Source organism: Ovis aries, chromosome 4, assembly GCF_016772045.2.
Source record: "Ovis aries strain OAR_USU_Benz2616 breed Rambouillet chromosome 4, ARS-UI_Ramb_v3.0, whole genome shotgun sequence".
Classification (NCBI taxonomy): Eukaryota; Metazoa; Chordata; class Mammalia; order Artiodactyla; family Bovidae; genus Ovis; species Ovis aries.
The window spans coordinates 52,429,080-52,438,858 of NC_056057.1; the positions used below are offsets into that span (position 1 = coordinate 52,429,080).

The 9,779-nt window shown below is 38.7% G+C and overlaps 1 protein-coding gene across 3 annotated transcripts in view; it reads right to left on the bottom strand.

The window, feature by feature from the left end:
* Positions 1 to 9,064, bottom strand: part of CFTR (CF transmembrane conductance regulator) — a 188,532-nt gene extending 179,468 nt beyond the window's left edge. For 2 of the 3 annotated variants that reach the window (XM_042248301.1, XM_042248300.1), the window contains exon 1: positions 8,737 to 9,064. In XM_042248301.1, coding sequence (XP_042104235.1) covers positions 8,737 to 8,891 — 155 coding nt within the window. In that variant the 5' untranslated portion in view covers positions 8,892 to 9,064. 3 annotated transcript variants of the gene reach the window in all.
* Between the last annotated feature and the right edge of the window lie 715 nt (positions 9,065 to 9,779).

Genomic DNA, 9,779 nt, shown 5'->3' on the forward strand with positions numbered 1-9,779 from the left:
CAATTTCTACATTTCCATCAAAAATTAAATTTTAGAAGCACAATAAACTGAATTAGTCAAGTTTTACCCATTCAACAAGTACATTTTAAAGAACCTACTATTCAACAGGGAGTCAGATAGGTGCTGGGTACCAAAAAATGGATAAGGTAGAGCCTATACATTAAAGGATACATCATAAAAAGCATAAGCAAAAGAGAGGTAAAGAAGAAATGGTCACTAGGTTCCTACATGACAAAACTATTCTGAGAAATTATCTAATAATATCTAGTGTTAAACTATTATTTCTCTCTTCTGAGAAGTCCATTTTGCATGCCTAAATTTTTCACTTTTTAAATTACTCAATTATTGAATACACTAATGTTAATTACAAATGAGCCTTGAAATTTTTTCTAGATCTTTATTTTAAACTAAGTAATTTTAAAGCTACAAAATTTGAAGCTTATTGCAAAAGAATTTTTTAAAGAAAAATATCTTATGTGTGAAAATTATATGAAGCTCAAATTTCAGGGTCCATAAAGTTCTATTGGAACACAGCCATGACCATTTGTTTGTATCCTGTCTATGGCTGCTTTCCCACAATGGCAGGGACCATGTAGACCATGGTCAATGTTGAAAATATTTATACGCTATCTGGCCCTTTACAAAAAAAGTTTGCCAATCCCCGATTGAAAGTATAACAATAGATTTTGGCTGGAAAAAAGTACAGCTTTGTTGTTGTTGCTCTATTTTCCAGAATTCATAGAGATGCTTAAAATAAATAAAATACACAAAGAACACTTAATATGAAGTTTCTCCAGTATGCTGCCTCTAAAACAAGGATTGCTAATTCCGGTCAGCAGAGGCTTCATTTTCTTGTTTCTCCCATAACCAATACTGGGCTTCAATGTCTAGCCTTGAATCTTCTGGAAACCCAGCTGTCAGCACCTCTAGGACTTTGCTTGCTGCTGCTGCTACTGCTAAGTCGCTTCAGTCATGTCCAACTCTGTGTGACCCCATAGGCGGCAGCCCACCAGGCTCCGCCATCCCTGGGATTCTCCAGGCAAGCACACTGGAGTGGGTTGCCATTTCCTTCTCCAAGGATTTTGCTTATTAAGCCTAATTTTCACAGAATGGTCTGACTGGTAATAGATGAAAAACTCTTAGATCCCTTTTGAAGTTATGAACTTCAGTTAAAAATTTCACTAGGTGTTGGGGCTGGGTGTGAAGTTAGGTAGAAGGCAGCTGTACCTCTGTAGACAACACTAAGAAAGAAAACTACGTGCTTTAACAGCTCAAAGTTTTAACATAAAACAATGGTACATTATTGTATGAGAATCTTTTTTTTCAGGTTAATAAAATTTAATAATGTTATTATGCCTCAAACTAGACTTTAATATATATATATTGGAGCCACAGGGTTACCCATGGGCTTTCACATTCTACATTATATATTTCTGTAATTTTGAAATACTTTTTTGGGGTAATGATCAGTGTATTACCTTTTTCAGGTTTTTTTTTTCAGATTATATTCCAGAAAACTGTTTTTCTTTAACACACCAAGAAAAAGAGTTCATGATAGTAGATGTGCTCTTATTTACTCAATCACTGCAGACAATACCTGAAGTCCCAGATTTTTATACCTTCTTAAATGTCTATGATCACAGAAATCAGCTGTGTAAAAACCACTATTTAAAGGTGTACAGTTAGGGTGAGGTGAGGGCACTTCATACATGAGTGGGTGGGTTTGTAAGGTAAGGTAGTGGGAGAACTCTAGGCAGAATTTAACCGGTGCTGTCCCTAGCATACAGCTGCTTGTTTCTGACACACTTTCAGGTGACTCCATATCACAATGAAGCCAAAAAAGTGGGCACTTTAACTTCTTCCCTAGGTACCACCCTGGACTTCAAACAATGTGAAGGAAGTATTTACAACGCTTACTATCATCTCAGATATCCAAATATCTCTTACCTAAAGCTCTAGATCACTTCAGTGTTTTCACAGAATCACATTACCTGGCCTTGAGCCAAATGTATCATTTCGTTTTTTATCTTCAAGAGAAAGCTGAGAGTCTGCATAGACCTTCACCTCCACTCTGAGTCGCCTCCTCCAACTGTATCTCCTCACTCAGCAAGCAGCACCATCACCCACTGCTACCAAGTCAGCAAATCTAGGCAGTATCCTTGATTCTTCTCTTTCACTTTCCACATCTAACCAATTGCCAAACCTGTTTTTACCTCCTAATATCATTCAAATCCATCTCTTTTTCTCTATCCCAATTGATTTCTTTTGCAAACTTGCAACAGCTTTGAACTGGACATGTCACTTCCCTGCTTGAAATCCACAGCTTTTCACTTCCAATATGATCAAGCCCATACAAAGCTCACCAAGCCCCTTGGATCTGGCCCTTGCCACAGTTTCAGACCCAACCCCCACAAACCTCTATCATATATCTTAGACTCCTGTTACAGGGAACTTCTCTGACTCCTTTGAAGGTGCATGCTCAGTCTTGCTGTCAGTCTTACACAGAGTCTGCTGCTCCAGTTTCCACATCTTTCCTGACCCATCCCAACCCTTTTTATCTGGATGATCTCCTTTAGGTGTCAACTTAGTCACTCCTGCAGCAAGGCTTCCTTAACCAGTCTAAGACTGGACTGAACGTCCAGGGGACAGCTGCTATAAGCCATTGAAAATCTGGCTTTGAGAGAACTCATTCCATGAAGACAGCACCAATTTCTACCTTGTCCACCTCAACATTCATACTTCCTCGCAGAGAATACAAAAGGTGGTGAATTCATGAAATAAGGCATCCTCCAAGCTGACCTGAATCATAACCTACAGAGAAAGTATTGCTCTAAGTCCTCTGAAGCAACATAAGGGAGAATTCTCTAATTATAACGGAGCCCAGTTGTCCACTTTGAGAGCTAAGAATCCTAACCACAAGGACTTAGCAAAAATGTTCAAATCTATTTCTTGATCCCATTAGCAAGGTATTAGCAAGCAGGTCTTCACACAAGGCAAAGGCTTGGTTACAAAGGGAGGTAAGAAATATTTCATAGATTAGTCTAAGTATTTTTAAAAATCTGTCCAGGGTTCTGCTGGCTTTGCTTTGACATCTTTTTCAGAATAATGTTCCATTACAGGACTGTTGAATGTCAGCAATCTAGAATATCTGTAAGTCTCCACAGATCACCATGGAATTATCATCATCACAAATATTTACTGAACCACTACATGCAGGAGTCTTGAAATGTTCTGAATACTCTACTAAACAAGTCATAGAAGGCCCTGACATCCAGGACTTTACAATATGAAACACTCATTGATGTTAAAAGATAGTAATAGGCTAACAGAGTTGCACAAAGAATAGCAACTAGACAAGTCTTGTAACTTGGATACGGCAGTGAAAACAGATGGTGTAGAACCCTGTAAGAATATATTCATTATTTACATCAAACAAGTTAATTGAATTTCTACAGTTTTCTTGCTACAAGAAGCCTAAACTCTCAGGCTCAATAGCAAAGCCGCTTTGCAAGGCTATTTTTACTTTCAAACAGCCACAAGGTAAAATCTTAGGAGCTGATGAGAATCACCTGAAATAGTAATGTTTTGCTTTGTGATAACCCACTTAACATATTTATAAAGTAAGCCTTCAGTCTGGGTACCCAAACAACCAGACATCTCTCATAATCTGTTTTCCCTTCTTGATCTCATTGCATCGCAGGGATTTTGCTCCAGGGAAGAGCCCTACAAAGATGCGTCTAGAATCAGTGGAATCAAAATTGCCAAAATTGCTACTGAGTCAGAGGTGTTTTCAAAGTTTTGCCGAACAACACACAGCGGCATGCTAAATGGTTAACACCCTTCCCTGATGGTTTTGCAATCCTATATTTATATTGTAGCTCTATCACTGAAATTACAGGTTCCTGTGAAGCGACACTGACAATAACAACATATTTTATAGTCAGGATCATTTAAGGGCCTTTTAAACAAGTTTTAACATTTATGTATTGAATATTATCACACTCAGTTCTACTTCTTCCTATGAAACAAAAGAGAAAAACCATGATTTCCCCAGTGTATCAGTTGTCTCTAGAGGATATTTTGACCATCACATCAAACATAAAATATTGATGAAACAGTTAAGAAAACTGATTCCACTTCTCACTTTAACAAGGAATAGGAAATTAGTTACACTGTATGTTATGTGTTATGAGTTTTCCAGAGAGTTAATTAAGTAATAATTTGAACTAACATATAAAAACTATTGGAATACACTTCATAACCAAGGATGAATTTTTTAAACTTGCAAAATGAACTAAAAGAAAATTATATATATACACATATATACACATACATTTTATATAATAAAACATATATAATTTTAGAATGTCATGCAAAAGAGGTACTTTAAGAACTCTTGAGAGTTGAATCAATCAAAATTGACACATATTCCAAGTTAAAAATCTGTATCATAAGAACATGATTAGCAAAACGGATAGAAAGGAATTTTAAAGGACTAGTGTAAGGAGTCAACATTTGTCAGTGCTCAGGCAACACAGTTCAAGAGGGAGGGGCCCCTGTCCCCAGAGTGGTATTCCTACAAGAGATAAAGTCAAGAGAATGTATAGGAACCCTGGGCTGTCTTCACTGGATGGTGTTTGCCCACTGATTGACTAAATGAACTTGTGGTATTAAGTGTCCCTTAGCAGCTGTCCATCTCAATATGAATTGCGCATCTCATTGGCCTTCTGTTTCATGCAGCTATTTATTTACATTTGGATAGTCTAAGCCTTGTCTGAGAGGCAAACCTGAGATACTATATGTGTATTGAACAAGACAGGAACAGGCTCTTGTTTGAGTGGACAACTAGTCTCCTTTGGCAAAATTTCTATAAATTCCCCTGACGAACTGCAAAAATACTGATGATTCTGCTATAATTTCAGATTTCCTCTTGCCTTGCAGAAAGTAAATATAAGGTGATTGTGATGGATTTTTTTCAACATATACTGTAACTCATATAAGCAAATAGGTGTGGTCCTCTTCAAAACTTATCTTTACAGGTCTTTGATTAAATATTTATTATAATCATCTTCTGTTGCTCAAAGCACTTATGTTTCTCTTCATTAAGAAATGTCTTTAAAGTTTGCCATACATTTTTTAAATAATGCCTAAACTTAAGTAGCCCTTGACTGTTAACAAATTATGATTAAACATCTTTATACTTTTTTGAGTCATTGTTTACTTTTTGGTCTTATTTGAGATTCATCTGTGGAATTTATTGGGGTCCCTAAATCCAGTCTTGTAAGTAATTTGTGGCATTGTATACATGGATTCTGCAGGTATATTCCTCAGGTATAGATCTAGACTTCTGGTATAAAAACCACGATCAAAATTCAAGCTGTGTCATCTGACACATGGCTTGATACACAATAACATCTAAAAAGAATATGGGAAAATCAGGGCACAGGAGAAGGGACAGAATAACATAGTGCTAGAAAGTGTAAACAGCAAATTGCTCAAAAATGAAAAACATAATCTCTCTGGGAAAACATCTGTAAATCAATTGCACTGGTATATAAATTATAAATTCTATGCAAATATTATCACCTCTAGTTTAAAAACCCTTTGTATTTCATAAAAGCTTTCATTAATGTAACTTGGTCTCTGAGATACAAATAAATTGAATTTTTTGTGGTGAAATTATCTTTTGGATTATGTTTATAATACTGACATTATAACATCATTATTATTTTATGCATTATGACACTTCAGGTGTCTTTCAAATGTCATACTTGATGTAAAACTCAAGCAAAATTAAGAAAAGTATTTTAAATTTTTCCTAAACTTTATTAGTCTTTCCAATAACAAAATCCAGACAATAAGAGATACTTAATATAATCTATAACACAGCCCGTAACAGCTGTACTCTTTTATGACTCTGAAACTGACTGGATCATACTCAAAAAGTTAAATTCCAAGACATTTAACAACATATTACACAAGCATATGACTTTTTTCCTGTGTATCTGATAAGGCCATGTTAGATGAGATTTCACCTAAATTCTCATCTAGGCCATTCATTGCGTATGCAGGTGGATTGTCATAAACTTATTTCAAGAAAGATTAATTGAATATTTATATAAACAAGGTACACAGTAAAGAATGTAAAAAATATGGTAGTTAATAAGAGTAATAACAGCAGTAAACATTTACTAGGCTAACTACTTTGCATGCATTTTCTCAATAAATTAAGCTTCCCTGGTGACTCAGATTGTTAAGAATCCACCTGCAATGCAGGAGACCTGGGTTCAATCCCTGAGTTGGGAAGATCCCCTGGAGAAGGGAACAGCTGCCCACTCCAGTATTCTTTTCGAGAGAATTCTATGGACAGAGGAGCCTGGCAGGCTACAGTTCATTGGGTCGCAAAGAGTCAGACATGACTAAGGGACTTTCACACACTTAAGACATCAGTCCTATTAGTCTCCAAGTTTTCAAGGTCAAGTAACACAAAACAGAAATGTTAAGGGACTTGGCCTCCGGTCACAGAGCTACTAAGTAGCAGGTTGGGGATCTGAATGAAAAAAAAATTGAATCCAAAGCCTTCCAGTATTGTATAATCCAACACAGAAAACAAGTTTCTTACCCTTCCAGAATAACCACCCAGAAGGAAGTTTATAATCACTGGTGCTTTAGGTGATTGTCAGTTCCTATAAATAGTAGGACCTAAACTTTTTCAAATATACCTATTCTTAGAGCAACTTATTATAAAGTAGTTTGAAGAACAGGACTGAGTATTCTCTTAACAAATTTAGTAGCCTTTATAATATTCACCTTTTAACAAATTCACCTGAGAGCATTTTTAAAACTAAACTGTATAGGGTGATCTGTTTTAAAAACAGAAAATACTTTGATAGACCAACAATGATCTAACTTAACAATGAGCTAAAAGTTCCTTAGAACTTAGATATAGCCATGAGGTATGCACTCTTCTGAAAACTCATTTTTTTAAACTGCATTTTTTAGACAGAATGGCTTTTAGATTCTTCCAAGTGCTCTACTAAAATAGCTACAATTTATGCCAATTAACATTCTGATTTCATAAATTACAGGAAAACAGAACAGATAATCCCACTTGTATAGATGGAGTAACATAACAAAAGGCGCTGAAAACACCAACCCCAAAGGCATTTCCAAAGAGTAAAGTCCTTCTCTCCCATCCACAGGGAGGAGCTCTCCTTCAATGGCCTAGGCCCTCTCCTTAGCACCTGAGTTCAGCACTTGTTGCCCATTCAGAGAATAAAATATTAGAAAGATGTGAAAGCCAAGTTCCTTCCCCACATACACATATGGGCATGTTTATTATGTATTTGGCTTTTCTGATACCTAAGTATGCTGATTCATTGGCTACTTATGAATTAAGTAATAGCCCATGAGATATGAATATACCTATTCATTCATTCATACAAGTATAACAGGAATAAAGTAGATACAGTATCCAAAGAACACTTCAAATATGAAATGCTACATCTAATTACACTTTACCTAAGACTCTGAACTTTTAAATTCTCATTAAATGCAGTTCGCAAGATGAACTTGTGTTTTATGGCTCATCACAGGCAAAGTAAGCTAAAAGGACAATTGATTACATGTCAGTGGGTTTAACTTCAGTATCTATTCCCAAGGTTTCATATTTCCATGGTAATTCTGACCCCTCTTTTAAAATGTGTAGCTTGTAGAACTGGCGCTTTTTTTTTTTAAGGTATTTCAAAGGATTTGCTCTCATTCTTAAAGAATAATGGAATTTTGGCAAATACTTGTTAGATATATTCAGTATCAGAACAATAAAAACTTTAAGTACATACTACCCACTTTATACTTCTCCCATAAAAACGTTCAAAATTCAGTCAACTGAGCACCTATCTCATGCAAGCATGGCATCTGTAGGTGAACCAAGATTTCTAAGTTTCCAAGCATGAAGAGGGGGAAAATAAGGGCCAAACTTAAGTATTTGTTACTAACAAGTTTATAATTCACAAATTTCCTAGAAAAATCCAGGAAAACAAGTGCACAGTAGCACATTTGGGTCTTGAGAGGATGATTTTCAGTTGCCAGTAGTTAAAACTTCAGAGTTAAGCTAAGACTCTATAAAACAATGAGCTTCAGTTTATTATCTCTTCCTAATGTTTCTATCTTACTCCCCAAAATCCTCCTCCTCCTCCATAACAATGAATGATACGGCACCTTTTTAAAAAAAAAAAAAAAAAACTAATCCTCTTTCCCCAAAACCCAACCCATACACACGTCCTCCTTTTTCCTGGGCACGTGTGCTTTCCTGGACACCCTCTCACCTGAAAAAAAGTTTGGAGACGACGCTGGCCTTTTCCAGAGGCGACCTCTGCATGGTCTCTGGGGGCACCGAGGTCCCTGCCGGGGCAGGCCGGACAAGAGCTCCTAGTGCCAAAAGCCCTACTCTTCTCTGCCTGCCGTTCGCCCCTTTTTCTCTGACCTGCTGTGATGTCACTTGCTTCCAACTCCCCCCACCCACCCCTACCGCACACACCTCCCCTTTTTTTTCGCTCCTTTCCCCCGCCTCCACTGCCCAGGTTAAAAGCTGGGCGCTGCCCGGCCGGGCCTCAAATCCGCTCTAGCGGCTTTCTCCACCCCGACCGCTCCTTGCTTCTTGCCTCCCTTCCCTCGCTCGCTTTCCCCGCGCCTCCCTCCCTGGCGCGCGCGCTCCTTCCAGGTCGGCGTCCCTACCATCCGGCCGAGCCCAGCCCGCAGGTGGGGGACACCGTCGCGGCCGCTCTCCAGGTCCAGACTCGGGCGCGCGAGGACAGAAGGAGCCACCGGCAGGAGCAGCAGTCAGTGCCCGCGGGACCCGCGGCACGCCGAGGCCAACTCCCCCGAGCCATCTGCCTCCTCCCTTTTCCCGAGATCCTAGCCGCGTTCGTGTTGCGTTTGCAAGGTGCATGTTCAAAAGGGGAACGAAAATCTGTTCCTCCGGTTATCAAAAGGCAGCCTCAGAGAGCTGGACGTTTCCGCGACAGCGGCAGCTGTGTTCACCTAAGAGCTTCCTTTGCGAGTCAGAGGGAAGAACCAAGCTTGTTAGTCTCAGGCTTAGGTGAGTGCCAAGTGTGGTTCCTTAGGAGACGTACTTACTACAGGTGGAGGCAATTCCTGTAAGGTGAGAGGAATTACCGCTTTGTACACTACCCGCCCAGGATTTGCTCCTTGTTTGCCCTAAGTTTTTTCAGTTCAGTTTGCGTTTTTTAAGAAGTCTTTTGTGCGTGTTAGCAACTACGAGGATGACGAGCGGACAGAATGTAAACTCACCCGCCCTCATACAGGGTTCCAACTCTCGGTCAGCAAAACATCATGACTAATACACTGAAAGAATCCAGTCTTTGAAGCGAAGGTAGCGCGTTAACTCTGACCTGACTCACGGAAACGCCATCTTCAACTCTTGAAGGGCATCTCAGCTTTCCCAGGTGTGGGCGCACGAACTTCCCCGAGTTTTTGCTTCGTGGACCGTGTGCCTGTGTGATGGCTTTTAAAGAGCCAAACCTTTAATTCCTGAATCCTGTTGTGTAAAAGCAAGGGCACAACGAGTTTAAATTGAAAAATTCAAAAGGAAGTGAAAATGTTGGTCTGATTACAGTTAATGCCTCTACATCTAAAGCAAGGGCATTTACTTATGAATTGGTTATTGCTGATTTGTGGTCACCCACAGAACAAATGAAATTGTGCACTTCTTAATAACAGGAACACGTGTTTAAATTAATAAATGGGTTCATCCGGTC